Source organism: Oryctolagus cuniculus, chromosome 8 (assembly GCF_964237555.1).
Source record: "Oryctolagus cuniculus chromosome 8, mOryCun1.1, whole genome shotgun sequence".
Classification (NCBI taxonomy): Eukaryota; Metazoa; Chordata; class Mammalia; order Lagomorpha; family Leporidae; genus Oryctolagus; species Oryctolagus cuniculus.
In genome coordinates this window covers 137957149-137981297 of record NC_091439.1, presented here as the reverse complement: position 1 = coordinate 137981297, position 24149 = coordinate 137957149, and the positions used below count along the sequence as shown (strand labels likewise).

Below are 24149 nucleotides of genomic sequence, written 5' to 3'. Positions count from 1 at the left end.
TTTCAGATAAATAAAGTAAAATGAAATAAAATCTTGATAGTATTGCACTGTATCTTCTGAAACATTTGATGCAATCATGAGCAGTAGGCCAGGGCTCTAAATGTCCTATGAAAACATAATTCTGGATGATTGCGTCCTGTTTTATCTTATATGCAGTATAATTTAACCGCCTTATTTTTCATCTTTGCTCTAAGGGGAAGAGAAATGCCATGCTTTTTCCCACTTTCAAGTGACTTCTTACATCAGAATAAATTATTAAACTTTTAAAAAGACAGTGGTTTTTATGTGTCCAAGCATCTGCTTTGGTCTCTGGCTCACTTGTGTAATAAGTCAATTCATTCTTGAATTTCTTTAAAACTACTAAGAGACATGATTGCTTATGTGGTTGACCCCAAGTCCTAAAATTTTTTTGTATTTGGAGTCATGGAGAAGCAAGTACTTGGTATATGCTTAATATAAACTTATTCTTTAAAAATGAAGCTTATCTTTATTACTACCAGTTATAAGGAATAATGTTTTTTAAGATTTATTCATTTATTTATTTGAAAGAGTTACACAGAGAAAGAAGGAGAGGCAGAGAGAGAGAGAGAGAGAGAGAGAGAGAGAGAGGGAGAGGTCTTCCATCAGCTGGTTCACTCCCCAACTGGCTGCAATGGCCGGAGCTGCGCCAATCTGAAGCCAGGAGCCCCCTCCGGGTCTCCCACGCGGGCGCAGGGGCCCAAGGACTTGGGCCATCCTCCATTGCTTTCCCAGGCCATAGAGAGCCAGATCAGAAGTGGAGCAGCCAGGACTCGAACTGGCACTCATGTGGGATGCCGGCACTGCACGCGGTGGCCCCTCCTGCTATGCCACAGCGCCGGGCCCAGGAATAATGGTTTGACCTACAACAAATTTATGGCTTGTTTTGTGACCTTTTTGAATAGCCTTTATAAAATGGCTTCTCATCAGTATAATTAGCAAATTTAAGCACTCCATGAATATCTTTCAACATATATTTTCATTAGAACTATTCCTATTTTTGAATTTTTTTTTTTTTTTTTTTAAATCTTAAAAGGGTGAGTGTTTGGCACAGCTGTAACAAGGCACTTGGTTCACCTCGCTCTCTCTCAAGTCCCAGCTCCACTGTTGATTCCACCTCCCTGCTTGTGCACACCCTAGGAGGCAGCAGACGATGGCTCCGGCCTTGGGTCCTGCCACTCAGGAGGACCCTGATGGAGTTCTAGATAAAATTGTTAGGATTTTGAATGTAAAGTACGTATAAGTATTCCAAAAATGAAACTTCTTGATCAAGGAAGAAATACATTAAAAGTAGAGATGCTTGATTAAGGGCCATTACTGCATTAATTTAGAAAGTATGGGAGACAAAGAAAAATGTCTGTATTAAATAATTAACACACTGAGTTATTAGTACTGCTAGGACTTTCTCAGGCGCTTTATCATTAACACGTGACTTATGTTTTATTCCAGTTTGTCTGCATAGCCCAGCAAGATTACTGCCGAATTCTCAACCAGGTAGAAAAGAACATGCAAAAAGTCGAAGAAGAAGGAGAGATTGTTATGGTGAAAGAACACCGAGAACTGGATCGAACTGGCACAAGAAAGGGACACATCGTTATCAAGGTGAGACGAAGAACCGCCTCTCCTCCCTTCACAGAAAGGGAGTCTGCTAGCGCCAGTTATGACAATTTTGTGTGCTTCATTTTTAAGCATATTTAAAAGTTTTATTTTTAAGAGGATTTTTTTTTCCTATTAACGGTTATCAATTGCAAAAAATGTTTCTGGATGAATTACACGTTATTAGTTATTATCTGTGTTACTACCCAGTTTATGCTGAAGGTTTGAAATTAAGGTAGCATGTATGTGTTATTTGTTCAGGGTGATAATTAAACCTTTTATTTCCAGGGCACCTCAGAACGGCTAACAATGCACTTGGTGGAAGAACACTCGGTAGTGGATCCAACATTCATAGAAGACTTCCTGTTGACCTATAGGACTTTTCTCTCCAGCCCAATGGAAGTGGGCAAAAAGTTATTGGAGTGGTTTAATGACCCGAGCCTCAGGGATAAGGTTAGAAATAATATTCCTTTTTGATTCTTAGGTATGGAATACTGAAATACAAACTTAAAATTACTTTAATGTGTGTTTTTGTCATAGCTGTTATGTTCAGATTGATTTAATGGAATAGGAGAATGTATGTTTTAAGCCAAAAGAAGATAAGGTGATACAAATATTACTTTTGTATATAGATTTCTATGTTCGCCCCAAGAGATTTTTTTTCTTGAAATGCAAATACGTTCAGTGTCAAATGTTTAAACTGTAGTTCTGTTGGGATCATGTTTAAGCATACCCAGACATCTGGAATCCTTGGGAACCAACTATCTGGAACCCCTGGTAGTCTGCATGCTCCAGTTTGGTGGGGTAAGCTAGATTAAAGTGAGACTTTCAGCACTTTGATCAGAGCAGCACTGCATGACCGTGCTCGCGGGCTGTAGGACCCCATGACGTCTGGAGGGTTCCATCAAGTCCAGATTGGATGACTATGTTGTTCATTCTAATCCTCTTTCTCAGATGACCTGTTCCCATTGCAGGTCGTTCTAGGTTTATACTGCTCATTCTCTTTGTCTAGTCCGTCTACCTTTATTCTTTGGTTTCTGTCTTCTTTTATGTCAACCTTGTACTTGTTTTTTCTTAATATGTTTTGAACTTAAATCAAGATGTAAATATCTTCACAATTTTATGACTGCTCCTAGCAAAGCAACATAAAGTCTACATTCAAAATATGAGTATTTTCTATTTCTCTCTCTGTAACTCTGCCTTTTAAAAAAAATAAGTCCCTTTTAAAATGACTATTTTAATTTTTAATATGAATAAATTCTTATTGAAGGTTTTATTGCTGCTTTTTTTTCTTCAATATTATTAGGTAAATCATAGAAAGTTAGATATCTTTGTTGAAGTGACTGCATTCACAGGTTGTTAGCACTATGAAGGAGAAAACTTACTGAAAGTAATTTGTTTTCAGGTTACACGGGTAGTTTTATTGTGGGTAAATAATCACTTCAATGACTTTGAAGGAGACCCGGCAATGACTCGATTTCTAGAAGAATTTGAAAACAACCTGGAAAGGGAGGTAATATGTGTGATCTTTGTTTTTCATAAGAAATCAAGTTTACCTTCATTTTGGTCAGCCCACTTTTGAATTGACACCACTCTTTCTGAACTCTACAGAAAATGGGTGGGCATCTCAGGCTGCTGAATATCGCATGTGCAGCTAAAGCAAAAAGAAGATTGATGACGTTAACAAAACCGTCCCGCGAAGCTCCTTTGCCTTTTATCTTACTTGGAGGCTCTGAGAAGGGATTCGGAATCTTTGTTGACAGTGTAGATTCAGGTAGCAAAGCAACTGAAGCAGGCTTGAAACGTGGGGATCAGGTAAGCTATTCCTAAATCCAGGTTTATGGGGGAGTTTTTATTGTCTGTCTTTTCTTCTGTCAGACGAAACGATACTGTCATTAATTTTATAATTTCATTCTTAGATATTAGAAGTAAACGGCCAAAACTTTGAAAATATTCAGCTGTCAAAAGCCATGGAAATTCTTAGAAATAACACACACTTATCTATCACTGTGAAAACCAATTTATTTGGTAAGTATTTTTGCATCTTTTCATCTTTTTCCTTTTGGTCTTTTTTTAAAATTTGTACATGCAGGTCTTTAATCATGAAGGGAGTCCTTTTTCTAAGTCGTATTTCAGACACCATAAGAATCGAAGTATTTAAAGTGAAATCTATAAATACAGAATTAATTACATAAGTGTGTGACTAGATCTAAACCAAAATCTACTGATTTGAAGACCATAAATATTATGTTTATGATCTATCTTTATTAGTATATGAAATTTTTCTTTCATTGATAAATGCTAAAATGCCTGTAGATTAGAGAGTGCAGTACTGTAAGCTTGTTGTGACCGAGCAACACACAAAGCAATTTCTTGATGTCATTTAGGTATTGGAGTAATATATTTCTACAGGACTGTAATTTTGATAGAAGTCTGTGTTTCTCATATATTTCCAAATTCTACAGTTGCCTTGAAATTATTCAGATTTTTTATAGTTGGTGTTTCTGTTTCCATGTTTTTAGTATTTAAAGAACTTCTAACAAGATTGTCGGAAGAGAAAAGAAATGGTGCCCCTCACCTTCCTAAAATTGGAGACATCAAGAAGGCCAGCCGCTACTCCATTCCCGATCTCGCTGTAGATGTGGAACAGGTGATAGGCCTTGAGAAAGTCAACAAAAAAAGTAAAGCAAACACTGTTGGAGGAAGGAACAAGCTAAAAAAAATACTTGACAAGACTCGGATAAGTATCTTGCCACAGAAACCATATAAGTAAGTGCCTGTGCAAATTTTCTGTGTTGTTTATTGGTGTTAAAATGATATGCAGGGGTAGTGCTAGGATTAATACTTGCACTTGAGTTTGATGAATGTTTTAAGGTTTCATGGATGAGCTGTCTTAGAATCAGTGTTGGACCATCAAGTTTGTTTTCATTCTGTTTTTGCCACTTATTTGTCCACTCCTAATCTTTATTAGAGATGGTAAAACACTTGTTCATTTGAACTATATTTCTCCTGTTTAGACTTCTTCAAAGTGTGTCTCCTCCATAATTGATTTTTGGCTGTTGTATCTTTCTTTCTGGGTCTCTTCTCTTCCACCTGCGTCTGCTCTTGATCAGCCAAATCACAGCCTCTTTCAGTCATTGCTATCCATCCCTGCCATTCTCTTTCCCTACTTCCTCTTCTGTTTTCAATGCTTTAACTACTGTCAAAGACAACAACCATGCAGACACCTGTGTATTGTTCTGTTCCTAGCCAACTCTACAGTAAGAAAGTCAGTGTATTCTTGACTTTCTTCTTGGTTGTGCATTTAAGCCAGGAACTCAGACTAGTTAAGGTTAGCTTTTTAGCTTTGGTTGTTTACTGGTTTATGTCTTCATTTTAGCTTCTTCTTTACTTTAGAGTTGCTTTATGAAACACCATTACTATCATCCATTATTTTGAATGTTAAGTAACAGGACATGCCATGTGCATTATGGATTCCTCAGGCTTTAGCAAACATACAGATTTATGCTTTTTCTGATCATTTAATGAGTCTAAAGAGAAGCAGTAGATTTTAGGATGAAACAAAGCATTTATTTTTAATTGCATTTCAGATAACATTTCACCCAGACTAGAGAGATAGGAATTAAGATATATTATTGATGGGTTGAGTGTCTAACTTGTGTTGTCCACTGAAAACTGTATAGCAATGATTGGTGGTTTCATGTTCTCCAAAAAAGACTTCAGATCCTAAGGCTAAGCAATATGTTTGATGATTATAAATAAAATAAAATATAAATAAAGTCTTGAAAGTATGTTTATATTGAGCAAGTTTCTAAGAGACAATGCATTAGGGACAGCTGGCATTTACAGAAAATAGGAATTGACTTGTAAAGTAGCCCTTCTCAATGAAAAACTTATTTTTAAATGAGTAAAAAAAAAGTAGCTAAATGAGGAATTATTAGCAGCATAATACAAAAAATAGAGTCATATTTGACCATGAGTTAAATATGAATCTTAAAAAAAATCAAGCAAAAGTCACCATGACCCTGCCAAGTATTAATAGAAATGTCACATGTAAGAACTGGGATGTAATCCATCCACAGTACAGGATGTTGGCAAGGACTGCAGTGTGAGAATACTATGCATAATTCTGTTCTATGTGTATTTATAAAGATATTCAAGTTAGACGAGGGAAACAAAACATAATTAGATGTGTTGATTTTAAAACACTGGGGAAACATCTTAAATAATTTGTATGAAGATTTAAGAAAATATGGCTTAAATATTTTCTTATGAGAATTATTTGAAATACTTTTATATATGTATGCAATTAAAATGAAAATATTGCGTTTAAAGAAGGTTTACAAAACTGTAGTTCTATAATATACAGACTTTATTTGATATAAGCTACTAAAACTTTTCTAGATATCAATAGGTATTTGTAAAGATTCTAGATTTAATACACTTTTTTGTTTTTGCCATCAGACATTCTCAATCTCATAGAAGCTAGGATGTTGGATGGTGACAAATTGACAAGGTCCCGCACAGTAGAATGGTTTGCATAGAGGGGAAAGAGGCGGGTGGGGCATGAGAATTACTGAATTCAAGTGTAGTAAGTAGAGAGAAAAAATTGGATTGATCCCAGAGATTAGAAGTAAGTCAGTCAACTATATAATCAGCCAAGATTAAAAGCTAGTTTCAGTAACAATCAGAGTTGGAGAGGTTCAACAGTAAAAAAGTGTTATCAGAGAAAGGTGTTTATGTACTGTCGTGAATATGAGTGTTACTCCAAGTTATCCTCATATCTGTGGGAGAAAAACAATAGGGGGCAGTCAAGAAGCTGTAGGAGGGACAGGCATTTAGCCTAATGTTTGAGATATCCATGAGCTGTATGAGAGTAACTGGGTTCAATACCTGCTTCTGGCTCCTGATTCCAGTTTCCTGCTAATGCAGACCCGGGTGGCAGCAGTAATGGCTAAGGAGTTGGGTTCCTGCCACTCCGATGGGACATCTGGACTGAATTCTACCTCCCTGCTTCAGTCTGCCCTGGTCCTGGTCTTACTCTCTTGTCTCTCTGTCTCTCTCAGCTCTCTGCTTCTCAAATTAAAAAAAAAAAAAAAGAAGAAGAAGAAGAAACTGTGAGAGTGTAAAGTTAGATCATCATATGAGGTGTTAAAGTGTTGCCGAGACACATCCCTTGAGAAGGCAGTTCTCTGGGGCTGTGCCTGGAGTGTACTGTTATTTATAGCTGTTTGTCTAGGAGTGGCCTCGTCAGCTATGTCTAATATCTTTAGAAAAGATACTTATATGTTGGAAAATAAAATTCTGCCAATGAGAACTTTTTTTTTTTTTTTTTGACAGGCAGAGTTAGACAGAGAGACAGAAAGAAAGGTCTTCCTTTTTCCGTTGGTTCACCCACCAAATGGCCGCTACGGCCTGCACGTTGTGGCCAGTGCGCTGTGCCGATCCGAAGGCAGGAGCCAGGTGCTTCCTCCTGGTCTCCCATGCGGGTGCAGGGACCAAGCACTTGAGCCATCCTCCACTGCCCTCCCAGGCCACAGCAGAGCTGGACTGGAAGAGGGGCAACTGGGACAGAATCCGGCGCCCCGACCGGGACTAGAACCCGGTGTGCCGGCGCCGCAAGGTGGAGGATTAGCCTAGTGAGCTACGGTGCTGGCCAAGAGAACATATTAATCATTCACAGAGAATTAAAACTTTTAACTTTCCTGTGAATGTATTTATGTTTTTAAATAGAAATTTAATTTTGTCCTGGATTTAACTATGGATTAGAAGACTTTACACCAAAAGCACCTCTAAGTTTAATTTTTGTCTTGACTTTAAAAGGAGGTCATCATCCTTAGTTATTTACCTCTGTAATTTCCATTTCTCCCCAGAAACAGAGAAGAACTAGTGCTAGATTTTAGATTTTTTAAGCCTAACTTAAAAATTGGAGGTATGATGATCAAATCCTAATGGCTGAAAACTTATTAAAAGATACGTCTTAATTTTATTTATGACACTTTAGTTTTATGTCTATTTGACAGTCTTTGCAGAAACTATTCAGAGGAATAGGCTCTACCGTGATGTACTTATCACTGTGTCTGCATGCTCACCCTTCCACTTGTTCTGCTGTGGGAACACTTGAGGCTTCATGTCGAGAGATAATTTTTATATGTTACGAAGTCATGTTTCAAGAGTATCCACAGGGACAGACTTTTTACAAATGGAAATAAGTTTGTGGCTATCAGTAATAACCAGTATTTCTCTGGGAACTTAAATTGTAACATTAAATTCTGAGTGGAACTTTAAAAGTAGAAATGAGTCATTCGATTTCCGGTGCCTTTTCTTTGATGCTAGGAAGTGTCACCATGTACCACCGCTTTTCACGCTCTGTATAATTAAGAAACAAAGTCTGTGTCAGGGCCTTACATTGGACTCCAGAGTGATCTCATTTTTTCTCTCTAAAACATCGGGGAATAAAATTAGGGCAGCTCAGTTTTCTTCTCCTCTATTCATTTTATTCAGTTTTTTTTTTTTTTTTTAAGATTTATTTATTTTTATTTGAAAGTCAGAGTTATGCAGAGAGAGATAGAGGTCTTCCATTCGCTGGTTCACTCCCCAGACGGATGCAGTGGCCGAGCTGCACCAATCCGAAGCCAGGAGCTTCTTCCGGGTCTTCCCACACGGGCACAGGGCCCAAGGACCTGGGCCATCTTCTACTGCTTTCCCAGGCCATAGCAGAGAGCTGGATCAGAAGTGGAGCAGCCGGGTCTTGACCTGGCCCCCATATAGGATGCCAGCACTGCAGGCAGTGGCTTTACCCATTATGCCACAGTGGTGTATGCCTCATTCAGTTTCTCTCGTTCTTGTAGATCAGAGTGTAAAAACATTTTATTGTTCTGCTGCAGACCCGTTGGTTGGCTGAGACTAAAGGCATTCTTTCTAATGTGCTTTTTCTTGAATCCATTTGTAGCAGAAATATACTTGTGGTCTTTTATATATTGATAGTTTTTATAACTTGTAAATTTGTTGATTATTCTCCCATTTTCTTCTCTGTTCAGTGACATTGGGATTGGCCAGTCCCAAGACGACAGCATTGTAGGATTAAGGCAGACAAAGCACATCCCGACTGCGCTGCCTGTCAGTGGAACCTTGTCATCCAGCAATCCTGACTTACTACAGTCACATCATCGCATTTTAGACTTCAGCACCACTCCTGGTGAGCACCACCACCATTTCCTTTGTTTTCTGGCAGTAATCCTTGTCCTTCTAACACAGCCATGCTGTGTGTTATGTGTCTCGGTTTGATGTGCGGTATATCAGCTACTCAAAGACAAGACGAACCTTAAGCTTCAAACAGTTGTAACTAGCTCTTTTTATATTTTTCAAACTATTTTAAGATGGTTGTGAGCAAATAAATCTCTCTGATCTTGTTTCCCTTTCCATAAAATAACACACCATGCAGTTATTACTACATTATATCAGATAAATAGAGCAGAGGCATACTGTACGTCAGCTTAATGGACTTTTCACAACAATAAAGGTCAAGTTTAAATTTAAATGTTTTCTTTGTGCTGCTATTGTGTGCTAATGTGTGTTTACTAATGTGTTGTATTGTCTGTAGGTTATACACAACACATCAGTACATGGTACAGTTGTTGTGTTGTCTGTAGATCATTCCTTTGTCCACAGGGAAAATGTGTTCTTGCCGCCTACCAGGTGTTGACTGATGGACTCTTTGAAGAGGGGGAGGTGATGAAAGCTCAGCATCACCTTTGCTAGGACGATTTTTCTTTGCAGATTAACTTTGCTTAGTTGCATTGCCAGACATGAAAAGGGTTTGCACTGAAGTGTGGCTTTTCTTTCCCCCAGACTTGCCAGATCAGGTGCTAAGAGTTTTCAAGGCTGATCAGCAGAGCCGATACATCATGATCAGCAAGGACACCACAGCGAAGGAAGTGGTCGTGCAGGCTATCCGGGAGTTCGCGGTCACTGCCACCCCGGATCAGTATTCGCTGTGTGAGGTCTCTGTCACTCCTGAGGGAGTCATCAAGCAAAGACGACTTCCAGATCAGCTTTCCAAACTTGCCGATAGAATACAACTGAGTGGAAGGTACGCGATATCTATTTTACTCCATTTCCTTAAACCCACGTCCGAGTCTTCAAAGATGAGCACTTTCAAGGAGTTTATTGAATCAGTAAGTGCCCCTGCACATTAAAAAGAAAAGGTGTTTTCTTTCCTCACCAAGAATTGCTGTGGCACAGTGAAAGCACAGCACAGTCTGTTGACCTTCACAGGGACTCCCCAAGAGCTTGCTCAAGGCCACCACGACCTGACTGTTGCTGTCGACTGGCAGTGTCCACACGGCGACTTCTCACGTTTGCCGTGTAGGCAGAGCGCTGGGCGGAGAGTGGGAGCAGAGTCAGGCTTCAGAATCAGTGAATCCTGATGTCCTCTCCGTGGGCCTCTCCACGGGCACTTCAAAAATTCATGGGGAAATGGAATGAGAAGGTGTTTATCTGGTGCAAAAACGTTTGCTATCCATACATAGTTTTTTTTTCATAGTACTGTTTTCCATGAGCTTTTGAAGGGTCACTTGTACATTCACAAACACATTTTCTAGTAACGTTCTAGTGTCATTGGCTCCTGCATCCTTCCTTCTAGGGGCTTCATTGGTTTAGGCAGAGCTAACTGTGACAGCATGGCCAGCTCATATTGCCAAGTGTTGCCTATTCCACTGTGAAAAACATATCTTAACTCTGGACCAAACCATACTTGCCACAGAGCTTGAGGCCTTGCCATGTAGGAGCCTGCCTCATACATGTTACTTGCAAGAAAACATTGAACCTGACTTTGTCATTCTTTTGAATGATATTTCCATAGTTAAATATGTGGAATATCACCCTCTAGTCAAAAATAAATGAAAATTTAAAAAGGTAGTAAAATTTAGATCCTGTATAATGACTAGATTCTACACTGATGGAAAGTTAATAGTTCCATAAATGACATTTTTTATATTTTCTTACCCTTTAGACTGTTTCATTGTACTTGACCTCTTCATGTTATAGATCTAAACTATGATTTAATTCATTCATAAGTTCTGTTTTCTTCCTCTCAACTATAACTTTCTTATCTCCTCCACTTTTACTTCCAACACCAACAGTAGCAGATGGTTTTGTTTTAGGAGGTCAGTTCTTCCCAGTTAGCATTTGAATGTCCATTGGCATCTGTGACTATGATGGGTTTCTACAAATCTCAGTGGGTTGCAGGATCTATTATTCAGATTTCATTTTTCAGAAAAATAGTAGACGAATCCATATTGTGGCTTCATGGTGATCAAAGTGGAAAACATAAAGTCTATGAATGTTAGGGACTCGAGGTGTTTGTTTTCTGGTCGCTTGAGCAGAACTCTGACTGTGCTCATTCTATGTCTTCATTTATAGAGTTTGGCTGAGAGAATACATCTGTGTACCTCTGGCTGTCTCCCCAGTCCTCCCTACCCAAATAAATCACAGGGCAACCTTCTGGTAGCTGTTTTCCGCAAACTGCTTACAAAGAGGAAGGAGCACCAGCTCTGAGTTTTGTTTTGTTTTTAAAGATTTATTTATTCATTTCAAAGTCAGAGTTACACAGAGAAAGGAGAGCCAGGGAGAGAGAGGACTTCCATCTGCTGGTTCACTCCCCAGTTGACTGCAACGGCTGGAGCTGTGCCGATCCAGAGCCAGGAGCCAGGGGCTTCTTCTTCCAAAGCCAAGGTCTTGGGCCATCCTCTACTGCTTTCCCAGGCCACAGCAGAGAGCTGGATCAGAAGTGGAGCTGCCAGGACTTGAACCGGCGCCCATATGGGATGCTGGCACGGCAGGTGGCGGCTTTACCCACTACACCACAGCGCCGGCCCCCAGCTCCGAGTTTTCAGCATTCATTTTGAGTTCATCTAGCATTCTCTGTTCATTAATCTCAGAAGCCTCGGTTCCCTGTTCCGAAAAAATAGGGTAATACCTACCATTTTTACCTATAGGCTTTTCATTGAAATTCCAGAAATTTACCAGTTAAATTTGCAGTAGGGATAGTTCTATTCAGAGGCTCAGATGGAGGGAAAATAGCTTTTTAGGTTTCGTAGGTATTTGGGTAAGTAAGCAAGCATGGACTGATCCAGTTTAGACCTACCAGTAGTCAGTCTCCCTTCCCTCTCAGAAAATAATGACCTGTGTCTGATCTTCGCTGCTTCCTTCCCGAGGGTCTTTTATTTCAACTGAGATTGTAGTCATTTTCTGTCATTGTTAGCAAGCAGCCCAAAGTAATTTAGAAGTGAGAAAGGAGAAAAAGAAACGGCAGCGGCCGCAGAGTGACCTGTCTGTTGCCGTCACGGCGTCCGCACAGGAAGCTGCGTGGTGCGGTGACTGAGGCAGCAGGTGCGTGCTCCTTGGCTGGAAACAGTTCTGGCGTCCCTGGGCTCGGTGTCTCTCGAACGGACCCTGAGAAGTAGCGTCGTCCTTCCGAGGACGACCAGAGACTGCTGGCCGGCCTCGCAGCCTACTACGTGTCTGTTTTCCTTAGGTATTACCTGAAAAACAACATGGAGACGGAAACGCTGTGTTCGGATGAGGATGCCCAGGAGCTGCTGAGAGAGAGTCAGATTTCGCTGCTGCAGCTGAGCACGGTCGAAGTGGCCACGCAGCTCTCCATGCGCAATTTCGAACTCTTCCGCAACATCGAGCCTACGGAATACATAGATGACTTATTTAAACTCAAATCGAAAACCAGCTGTGCCAACCTGAAGCAATTTGAAGAAGTCATTAACCAGGAAACGTTTTGGGTGGCATCGGAAATCCTGCGAGAGACAAACCAGCTGAAGAGGATGAAGATCATTAAGCATTTCATCAAAATAGCCCTGCACTGCAGGGAATGCAAGAATTTTAACTCAATGTTTGCCATCATCAGGTAAGAGCATTTTGTCTTGAGATGCAGCTCAGTGTACAGGTTGAGGGTGTGCATCAGTCCAGGAACACCACACAATTACACAAATCCAGTGCTTTCTGTTCACTCGATTCGAGCGGTGTCACTGCTGCCGCCCAGGTCTTCTGTTAGCAGAGTGCTAGAACAGGCAGTGCATCCAGACTTGAGCCTTGGCTCTTCACTGCGGGCTGTAGGTGTCCCAGCCTGCGTCTTAACTGCTAGACCAAACACCCACTTCCTAAATGTCGCACTTTTTAACTGACTCACAATGCACACTGCTTTCTCTCTGACTCCTAATCTTAGTCCTTCATTTAAATTTCCTCCTATCCTCATTTGGAGGCCGGAAAGTCAGTATCTACCACTTTTTAGTTCTGACCTTAGGGAAATTATTTGAGCATCTCTGAACATCAGTTTACTTCTCTGTAAAATAACAATATCTCAAAGAATTGCCGAAAGATTAAGTGATACAATGTGTGTGAAGTTCTAGGAGACAGCCAGAGCAGATGCCCAATTAATGTTGATTTTCTTCCCTTTTTACTGCTGAGATTGAAGCTGGAAGAAAATACAAATGGAAGCAGTTAGTTAAATCGAGGATGGCTGTTAAATTAAGCTTCATTCCTTTCTAGGAGTTTGGTCGTTCTCTTTGGCTGCTGTGGCTCTTGCTTTAATTTATTGACACAGGGTGTTTGCTCAGTCTGTGTTATCAAATGCCCGCTCTGGGCCAAGTACTATTCTGTGTGTGAAGCCCAAGGAACAGCACATCCGTTGTCGTGGTTTTGGGAATGGTAGATCTCGAGGGTGGAAAGGGAAGAGGAGTGAAACCCCCTGGTGCAGCCCTGCTCCTGTCGCCGTCCCGGTTACTCAGAGCTGTTACCTGTGGCTTCTCACGCATCCTTCTGTGAATCGCTCTGCATATAAAACATGTGCACAGAGATGTTGTCCAGCAGTAAACAAACAGTACACGGTTTCACTTCCCTCAGCTCATCAGAGATCATTTCCATGTTTACCACTTTTCTTTTTGCCCTTCTCAGTGGCCTAAACCTGGCACCAGTGGCAAGACTACGGACCACCTGGGAAAAACTTCCTAATAAATATGAAAAACTATTTCAAGATCTCCAAGACCTGTTCGATCCCTCCAGAAACATGGCGAAATACCGCAACGTGCTCAACAGTCAAAACCTACAGCCTCCCATAATCCCTCTGTTCCCAGTCATCAAGAAGGACCTCACGTTCCTCCACGAAGGTAACTTTGAGCAGGAGGACTTCTGTCCTCATCTGCGGAAGCGTAGCCTGAGTGCCACCTGATTCCCACTGTCCTCTCTGCCGGTTGCAGGAAACGACTCGAAGGTCGACGGGCTGGTCAACTTTGAGAAGCTAAGGATGATCGCAAAGGAGATCCGTCACGTGGGCCGCATGGCGTCCGTGAACATGGACCCCGCCCTCATGTTCAGGACTCGGTGAGTGCGTCGCCTTCCGTGGCGTGTGTGGGTTGGAGAGGCCAAGTGTAGAGCTTCCCAGGAAGCGAGGGGAGAGGACATCTTGGTGCTTGTCCAGACGTACCGCGGACCGCACCAAGCTCTCTCATTCTGTACCCACTCGCACTGTGGACTGCTGGCAAGATCAGTCAGTCCTTCAGACATTTGTGCCAACGTTTGTCACTGGCTATTGTTTCTTACTTTTCAGGACCCGAGTTGTAGAGTTAGATCTCGTAACTGTTAATAAGAACCACAATACGTAAATATCCCCCAACAATATTGTCTCAGTAGCCACGCCCTCGAGTTAGCTGTCAGTGTAGGAGAAAATAATGAATTCTGTAGAGAAGGGAGAAGAAATTAGTCTCCTTCTAGACCAAATGATTTAAACATAGTTGTCTTTTGAGCCAGAAAAGTGTTTCTAGTGAAGTTGTGTGCGCATGAGGTGATTATGCAGGTTAATGTCTGTGGGCTTCTAGACTGCTTATCCGGAGTCTGGTCCTCTCTTTCTGAGCTTGTGATCTCTCTCTCTCTACACCCATGCTTCCATCTCCATGGCTCTCACTTACAGGAAGAAGAAATGGCGGAGTCTGGGGTAAGTGGAGGAGACCTTGCACACCCACGCACAGTTCTTGTTCTGCCCATTGCATTATCTTCTTACCTGCTGTATTTTCTGTTGCTTGGCATTTTTTTTCTTAACCCTCTTGCTGTAGCTGAATTTCAGATGGCAAACTGACTTCAAATGTAATCCATTTGAGCTTTCACTTTTGAAGTCATGGTCCATGAGAGCTGTGAAATGATTGATGATGGTTCTGGGGAACTGTCGGCCAGGCGTATTTCTGAGCTCGCAGAAAGATTTCATTTCGATATAATTTGTATATCCTAAAGCGGGAAAAGTCCAAAGTGAGGGGAGGGGAGGAAGGCTGTTAGACGGGGAGAAAAGGTGCAATGGCGCTACTATTGCACAGATGTTTGAGAAGTAAATGACATAAAAGGTGCCCCCAGGTGTTAAAACCAAATTTTTTACAGCTCAACTAACTACTGTTTTCTTTCTGTTAAAACCAATCCTTTAAAAAAATAATTCTTAACAATTCATGTGCTAAGTAGTTTCCATATGTATGTATTTACATTTGCATGATGATTTTTATTAACAGATTGACTATATGCATTTAAAAACTTACCACATTCAACTCAAGGAATAAGAACAACCGTGAACATTGTAGCTAATTTTATTTTAACCCATATAAGCATCCTTTTTAGAAGAAATAAATTTAGTCTTATAAACCTTAATGATTATAGCTGTGTATTCTCGCATGAGCTTTTATGTATAATTATTTGCTGGCTTCTACGAGAGAACCGCCTTGAGTGCTCTAGAGAGGTGAAAGCTAGAGTTTTCTATTGCAAATAGAGCACGTGCTGAAGGTTTACTTAAATGCGTATTATGTACTTTTTCCTTTTCAACCTGGGTTACTCTGTAACGCATTGTAGCAGTTCACTAACTGGAGTGAGGCTTGTGACCTTTGGAGCGGAGGCTGTGTCTGTCCAAGTCTCAGCCCGCTCTGTTCAACAGGCGGGGCAGCCCCGAGCCAGAACGAGGTGTCCGCCCTCTCGTCTTGCAGGTCTCTCAGCCAAGGCAGCACCAACGCAGCGGTGCTGGATGTGGCTCAGACAGGTGGCCACAAAAAGCGGGTACGCCGCAGCTCCTTTCTCAACGCCAAGAAGCTGTATGAAGACGCCCAGATGGCTCGGAAGGTGAAGCAGTACCTGTCCAATCTGGAGCTGGAGATGGATGAGGAGAGTCTACAGACACTGTCGCTGCAGTGCGAGCCAGCCACCAACACACGTGAGTCTTGGCTTGCAGGGCTGCGGCCGCTGGCTGGGACGCAGGTCCTGCGCGGTGGCGGGGTGGGGCCAGCAATGGCTCGGTGCCCAGAGGGAGACTGCGGACCCGCTAGGCTCCGGGGATCAGTGACCCCGCTGTCCAGTGGACCCCAGCAGTCAGCGTGTAGGTTCTCAGCCTTTGAACACTTGTCTGGGGTAGAGTTGGGGTAGTTTTCTTATCTCTGCTTGTATTCGCAAGTATCTCTGCGATTTTGAAGATAACTTCTGTTGAATGTAGTTGATGATTTGAGGAGATTCAAATTATTAGACTGACTCAGGATCCTGCTGTGGCACTGTGTGTCGTGTTGAAGAGCTTGTCTTCAGGATCAGGTGGTCTGAGTTCAGATCCTGCTTCTTTTACTGGCAGCATGACTAAGCCAACCTCCCTTATGTGTTAAATGGAGGAGGTACACATGGCATTGAGTTGTTTTGAGCATTAAGATACTGTATGCCCTATTAATTTGATTTTTCGTCTGTTTGCCACAGAATTATATACTCAGCTTAAGACTCCGGTAGTGTTGACTGCTATTTGCTTACATAGATAATTCTATCCCGTCGGAGAATTTGATAGCAAATGCATTAGTGTTAATAGCATTTATTAAATAAAAACATAGCCTGTGTTTCAGGTAATTTGAATAGTTTTTGAAAAATAGTTTCTGACAATTTTCCAGTTACAGTTTTTATCCTGTGTTTCTTATGCACAGACATAACATACTGAACTATTCAGTTTTCTGTTGTCACTTTTAATGTGATGTTTAGCAGTGAAACCATCTTCTGAGGCAAGCTCAACACTTTTTGTAACTAGGATCCCTCCCCGCGACTCGCTGATTTCTGTCCTCCGTGTAGACAACAGAAGAGTTTCTGTAATGTAATGGCGGAAAACGCTCGCGGTTTTCTAACGTTCTCATCTACAGAGCTTCTGACATCATACATTCTTTGTTCTGATTTTAAATAATTACCAGTGCCCAAGAATCCTGGTGACAAAAAGCCCGTCAAGTCCGAGACCTCCCCGGTGGCTCCAAGGGCGGGGTCACAGCAGAAGGCGCAGCCTCAACCCCAGCCGCAGCCGCAGCCGCCACCACACAAAGTCAGCCAAGGACTGCAGGTTCCTGCTGTGTCCCTGTACCCTTCACGGAAGAAGGTGCCTGTGAAGGACCTCCCGCCTTTCGGTGAGTGATTCGATTCGTTTCCCTTTTTTGTGGGTACTTATTCACTGTCATGTTTTTCAGATTAGGGAAAAGGTGCTTATCTGGGATAACTTTGTCCAGCATACTTGAATTTCCCCATGATTCCAGTCTCCTAATAAAACATTAATATTCAGCAAGTTAGATTTCAGTATTGCTGGTGGAAGATGCTCTTTTTATAAATAGCTCCTCCTTTAACCCTGTTCATTCCTCATGGTGAATTTGAGGGGGCAAATGGGCAAGTTATACATTTTCTAATTTAATTTGTAAAGGACTTATAGGAATTGCTTTTGTTCCTATGCAGTATTTAAAGTAGTTTTACCTCATTATCAATTATTATGGAATTTGGGCAAAATATTGTTAAGCTAAGTGACTTCTCTGAAGATTAATTCTTCACACTTGATCTTAGCCAAAAGGCCGAGAAGCGATTGAAGGTTAATTCTTATTTGTTAATTGTTTCCTTTGATACCTTCAGTGTTTGTCACTGTCACATGGCTAGACTTCTTAAAAGACAAAGGATTTCAGAAGTTTTTAACCTGTTTATTTCCAGCGGTCAACGTACCTCTCTTCACATGGCCCCATGTGCTTGTAGGATGGAGTGTGTGTACTTGGAATCAACGATTACATTAAGAATCTTTTATTTTCCTAGTTCCAGCGCCTTCATCAAGGCAATAAGTGCTTAGTCAAGTGCCTTTTGTTCAGGGCCTCCTGGTGATAAAATGGCTGCCTCTGTAGTTTCATTTAGAGAGGCCACTGCTTAAACTGCTCTTGTTTTCCACCCCTGCTGAAGCTACTCCCATTTGTAAACCATTCAAGTTCTACATTATCCAGGGGCTCACTCTTAAGATCTGACCTGCGAGAATATGCTGCTTCAAACACTTCCAAGCAGTGTAAGCTATTCCGCTGTCCACTGTGGGAAGGAGTGTAGCAGGGTTAAGTGACACATACCGTGGGAGCTGTGCTTGGATTGTCGATGAGCGTCACCTGCATGGAGCCAGCTGTTCCCTCCCCCTTCCCTTTGTAAGGTACTGTGTAGGGTATCGTGAGGTCTGCAGAGAGTCAGGGGTCATCCAAAGGTCAGTTTTAAAAGCAGGTGGTAGCTGCCACCACCCAGAGGCAGGGTGACCATCTCCTAGTCACTTAGTCTAGTTGTTTAGAGAAAGAGGCTGCCGCCTAGGGAGGGGCTGAGCCTTCGAGCCTTTGGGCCCTTCTGGTTCTCTTCATGGACGCGGAGGTGGGGAACTCACTCAGGGTCAAAGAGCCAATGTTGGAGCTGTCATGAGTTGAGTTGCACAAGGGTCACTCTCCCTTTTCGTTGTTCACGTAAAGGCTAAGCTATAAAACCACGATTAGGGATCCTCATCTGAAAGGACCCCGCCTTTCCCAGAAAACTCTTGAGTTGGTTTTGGGTTTGGGGGAGCCTGGAGCTGACATACAACTTCCTGTCTTTTGAGATAGAATCTGAGGAATCCTGGGTACACCACTGGTTGGTGGGAGATCTGGGCCTTCCATGTGATGCCTCCTAACTCTTCGCCCAGAGGTTGAGGACCATCCTGGTCTTCTGATCTGACGTCTCCTCCGTGGGGCTGGTGATAGAATGTCGGCTACCTAGTGGAGTGTGGTTCCCTGTTCCAGGGCTTTTGAGCTGCCCCAAATAAGGTAGAAGAGCTCATGAACTCTTGACTATGCAACATAGTTCATGGTTTTGTGTGTTTTGGGGGTCTTCCCATTCAAAGAAAAAAAGATAACTGGGATTCTGGAGCAAGGGATATGCTAAAGAAGGCGTGTTTAAGATCTAAAACAGAGTGCCATGACTGATTTGGTAGAAAAGTAGACAGCAGAGAATGTAAGGATTAGGTTCCGCTGGATGAATGTCCCTATAGATTCATTTACTGTCCCCAGGTCCTATGGTAGTCGGTGTTTGCCTTGTCGATTCATCACAGGAAGAATGAGGAGGGTATTACAGGGAGACTAACGTGGTCAGAGCAACCTTTGCCCCAGTAGATCATCCACAATAGGCTAAGTTCATGTACCACCGTGCAGATGGAGAGAAGAGTGTTTTTCGTTGGTATTCTCATACCCTGGCTTTATTTTTATCTGGACTGGGCAGTTAGGGGTTGGGACTGTCTTGGCCCTCCCTGCTTTTGTTAACGACCCAAGAAGTCTACTTTTTGATTTGGTCCTCTTGATCAGGGCTGGGAAGGCCAAGGCTGACAAGGATCACTCTTCCTTGGGAACCTCAATATTGAGGGTTTATCTGTAGACATACAGCTGCCCCAAAGTTAGGTAAGATCTGATCTTAATGCTGTGACTGAGAGAGAACTTGTGAGATCAGTCCCACTCACAATCACTACAAAAATATCTAAAGACTTTGTAATAAATTGAACCAAGGAGGTGAAAGATCCCTACAATGATAATTACAAAACATTGAAGAAAAAAATAGGAGGAGACCAAAAAAATGTAAAAATCTTTCAAATTCGTGGATTGGAAGAATTAATATCTTCAAAATGTGCATACTACCCAAAGAAATTTACACATTCAGTGCAATTCCTATCAAAATACCAAAGACGTTCTTCTCAGATCTAGAAAGAACAGTGCTAAAATCCATATGGAAACACAAAAGACCCTGAATCGCTAAAGCAGTCTTAAACAACAAAAACAAAGCCAGAGGCATCACAATCCCAGATTTCAAAACATACTACAGGGCAGTTAGAATCAAAACAGCCTGGCATTGGCACAAAACTAGACATGTAGATGAATAGATCAGAACAGAAACCCCAGAAATTAATCTGCACATCTGTAATCCACTAGTCTTTGACAAAGGGGCTACAGTCAATCCTTGGAGCAAGGACAGTCTCTTCAACAAATGGTGCTGGGGCTGGCACCACGGCTCACTAGGCTAATCCTCCACCTAGCGGCGCCGGCACACCGGGTTCTAGTCCCGGTCGGGGTGCCGGATTCTGTCCTGGTTGCCCCTCTTCCAGGCCAGCTCTCTGCTGTGGCCCGGGAGTGCAGTGGAGGATGGCCCAAGTACTTGGGCCCTGCACCCCATGGGAGACCAGGAGAAGCACCTAGCTCCTGCCATCGGATCAGCAGGGTGCCATTGGAGCGGCCATTGGAGGGTGAACCAACGGCAAAGGAAGACCTTTCTCTCTCTCTCTCTCTCTCACTGTCCACTCTGCCTGTCAAAAAAAAAAATGTCTAGCATCCAAAAAAAAAAAAAAAACACCAATAAATGCTGGTAAGGATGGCTGAGAAAAGGCACCCAAGTGCACTGTTGGTGGGAATGTAAACTAGTGCCACCATATAGAAGACAGCATGAAGGTTCCTCAGAAATCTGAAACAGATCCACCATGTTCCCAGCCGTATCCACTCCTGGGAATTTGCCCAAAGGAAATGAAATCACCATGCAAAAGAGTTATTTGTACTCCGTGTTTATTGCCTCTCAATTCTCAGTGCACAATAGCAAAGATATGGAATCAACTCAGATGTGCATCAACTGAAGACCAGATAAAGACAATTCGGTATATATACACCATGGAATAGTACGCAGCTGTAAAAAAAAATAATGAATAATGAATGAAATCCCGTCTTTTGCAACAAAATGGATGCAACTGGAAACCATTATGCTCAATGAAATAAGCCAGTGCCTGAAAGACAAATAATGTGTTTTCCCTGATTTGTGGTAATTAATACACAGAGCACAAAAAAGCTGTGTGAGCAAAATGGACATTTTGAGATTTGATTATTGTTTACAGCCATCGTCTATAGTCTTGAAGAACAGTGGTTTTTCTACTTACTATTTTTGATTTTTTTATTTGGTGGAGAGTTAAGCTTGTGATTACAAAGTGAATTGAAAGTATGTCATTATAAAAATTAAAACATAGGATGGAAGAGAGATGGTGGAAGTGTGTGGAGGAGGAAGGATAGGTTGGGAAGAATCATTAAATCTGTATATATGAAATATGTGAAATTTGTTCACAAACAAAAAGTTTTAAAAAAAGAAAGCTCTGGGGCCAGGGCTGTGGCATAGGCTAAGCCTATGCCTGTGGCACCTGCTGCTTTATATTCCGGTTGCTCCTCTTCCAGTCCAGCTCTCTGCTGTGGTCTGGGAAAACAGTGGAGGATGGCCCAAGTGCTTGGGCCCTGCACCCACATGGGAGACCAGGAGAAGCACCTGGCTCCTGGCTTTGGATCCACGCAGCACCGGCTGTGGTGGCCATTTGGGGAGAGAACCAATGGAGGGAAGACCTTTCTCTCTGTCTCTCTCTTTCATTGTCTATAACTCTACCTGTCAATAAATAAATAAATAAATAAAAAGATAGCATCTTGGGTTTCAGGAATCCTATGGATTCCTATGAAGAACCTATCAGAGGAACCTCAACAGAGAAAGTAAGAAGGAATAGAAAGAAGGTTAAAGGGAGGAGGGAAAGAGGCTAGCCAACGAGTTCTTGACTGATGAGAGAGGTAAGGGCCCTGAGGAAGTGGAGGTAGAGTAAGGAAAAGTTGGGGCATCCCTTTTAAAGATAAAGAGCCTGAAAACATCAGGAAAGTGGGTGTTTAAGGCCTATCCTACTCAGTTCTTGAAAATGATAAGATTACCCGCTCTTTCCTGGAGAGTACCTTTGAGATGAGGGAGGTCACCCAAGAAGGGGGCAGTCCCTGTACATTAAAAGGAGCGAGAGCAAGTTCTCGGTCCAGGAATGAGACAGAGAAAGCTGGAGTCTGCAAGTCAGCTGCCCACGTGTGAGGGAGGGGAAGGTGGGAGGGAAACCTTCCCGAGGGCAGCCGCTGAGGTCGAAAGGGAGCCAGGACGTGAGAAGGACTCAAGTTAGAAAAACTTGTGCAGGAGGAAGCGCAGTGAAAGACAGGTGTGTGACTAACGGATGATCTTACCAGGAGGCTGCAGTCACTTACAGGCCACTCACTTTCCAGGGGGGGATGCCGTCCCTCACCCACCTTCTCAGGAGCTTGGAGTCGGAACCTTTAATCCAGGTGGGATCATGACCTGGTGCCAAGACCCCCATGCATGGCCCTCATTTTGGAGCAAACACCACCAGCCTGTTTATCCCAGGGTGTGCTTTCCTCAATCCAAACCCTTCCCGCTGTTGAGAGTCATTGAATCGTTAAAGACGCGACCTCCAAGTTAGCCCAGTAAATACATCTGAAAGTCCCAGGCGACTTCAGGCGTCTCCGGTAATGGAGTCGGGGGGTTAAATGCAACTTTCCCTAACAGGAAGATGGTGATAAGCCCCTCTGTGGTCGCCAAATCTGTTACCAACATAAAGCTGGTCGCCCGCCCTCCTTGAATAATGAAACCACAATTTGAGCATCAGGAGCGTAAGTTTGTTCAATGGCCAGAGAATGGAAAAAGCACGAGCCTTGCTCTCAACCATCTTCTCAAGTTGCTGAGGGCTCAGGAGTCCTAGATACAGGGCAAGGTGAGTAAGGATCAGGCATGCTAATGAACGAGAGGAACATTCTTTTTTTTTTTTTTTTTTTTTTGGACAGGCAAAGTGGACAGTGAGAGAGAGAGACAGAGAGAAAGGTCTTCCTTTTGCCGTTGGTTCACCCTCCAATGGCCGCCACGGCTGGTGCACCACGCTGATCCGATGGCAGGAGCCAGGTGCTTCTCCTGGTCTCCCATGAGGTGCAGGGCCCAAGCACTTGGGCCATCCTCCACTGCACTCCCGGGCCACAGCAGAAAGCTGGCCTGGAAGAGGGGCAACCGGGACAAAATCCGGCACCCCAACCAGGACTAGAACCGGGTGTGTCGGCACCGCAGGCAGAGGATTAGCCTAGTGAGACGTGGCGCCAGCCAAGAATATTCTTTTTATTTTCCTCTTGGAATAGGTGGGGATTTCACTTAACTTGCATGCCACCTCTTTTTCTTCCTTTGTGGTCCACGCTTCCCTGTCTTAGTGGTCATTAGGTGTTTCATTTAGCTTGGAAATTATATTAAAATGCATTTTGAGGTCAACTGGAGGTCACTGAGATGGCCATCTTGGATCCAGCTTGTTCTGGCCGGACAGCCTGAGGAAGAACCTCTAACCACAGGGCATCCTGTTCTCAAAAAGGAAGCATTGTTAGAATAGAAATTTTGACGGTCTCAGGCAGGCATTGCCCTAGAGAAATGGTACCATGTGTCGTCTTATGATGTTTATTCAATTTAAGACTATATTTAAAGTCACATTATATATCACTTTATAGATGCTTAAGTTCGCCCCCCCACACACTGTAATTCATGAAATAATTTTGTTCAAAGCACTTTATATGTTTTATATCAATGTCTTTATCATTTCTAAAACTACTTTTGAAGTATTTAGCAATTTTCTAGTATAATCTTCACATCCATCTACATTGTTTAAAAGGCAGAACTTTTTTGAATCTTTGATGCTCACCTTGGAAATTTTTTTCCAAGTCAAAACCATTCATGTGACTCTAATGCAGCTGTATTTTCATTTTACTGTGTATATTAGTATTTCTACATTTAATTATTGTATTACTTTAAAAGTGACTTTAAAAAGTATGTTAAAACAATACCAAAGCACTTACATGAGGTGAAATGAAGGACTAAGTCTATGTTGGATTTCATTGACTCCTCTTTAATGGATTCTGCTAAGTGACCATCAGTGACTAGCACTGATTTGAATTAGTGTGAGGTTGTAGTGCCTTCCTTCCCTCATATCTCTTTGATCTTCAAAACAAGTAGTTGAGAGTGTGTCATAACAATATGAGAAGCTTTGTAAAATACTTTGATATGAAATCTTTTCTTTTTTAAAAAAAGTTTAATTTTATTAATTTGAAAGGTAGAGTTACACACACACACACACACACACACAGACACACAGATACAGAGAGATACAGAGAAAGAGATCTTCCATCCAGTGGTTCATTCCCCAAATGGTCACAACAGCCAGAGCTGGGTGGGTCCAAAACCAGGAGTCTGGAGCTTCTTCTGGGTCTCCCACATGGGTGCAGGGGCCCAAGGACTTGGGCCATTTTTCTGTGCCTTCCCAAGTGCATTAGCAAGGAGCTGGATCAGAAGTGGAGCAGCTGGGA

The 24149-nt window shown here is 42.4% G+C and overlaps 1 protein-coding gene across 14 annotated transcripts in view; it reads left to right on the top strand.

The window, feature by feature from the left end:
- The window catches only part of RAPGEF2 (Rap guanine nucleotide exchange factor 2), a 275299-nt gene that overhangs the window by 239590 nt on the left and 11560 nt on the right, over positions 1-24149 (top strand). For 13 of the 14 annotated variants that reach the window (XM_008273492.4, XM_008273491.4, XM_051831662.2 and 10 more), the window contains 14 exons: positions 1468-1620; positions 1903-2067; positions 3020-3127; positions 3226-3429; positions 3534-3642; positions 4137-4383; positions 8655-8812; positions 9466-9706; positions 12152-12535; positions 13582-13793; positions 13884-14007; positions 14594-14617; positions 15642-15865; positions 16866-17072. In XM_008273492.4, coding sequence (XP_008271714.2) covers positions 1468-1620; positions 1903-2067; positions 3020-3127; positions 3226-3429; positions 3534-3642; positions 4137-4383; positions 8655-8812; positions 9466-9706; positions 12152-12535; positions 13582-13793; positions 13884-14007; positions 14594-14617; positions 15642-15865; positions 16866-17072 — 2560 coding nt within the window. The remainder of the gene's footprint in view (positions 1-1467; positions 1621-1902; positions 2068-3019; positions 3128-3225; positions 3430-3533; positions 3643-4136; positions 4384-8654; positions 8813-9465; positions 9707-12151; positions 12536-13581; positions 13794-13883; positions 14008-14593; positions 14618-15641; positions 15866-16865; positions 17073-24149) is intronic. The other variant, XM_051831661.2, reaches the window with a different exon arrangement.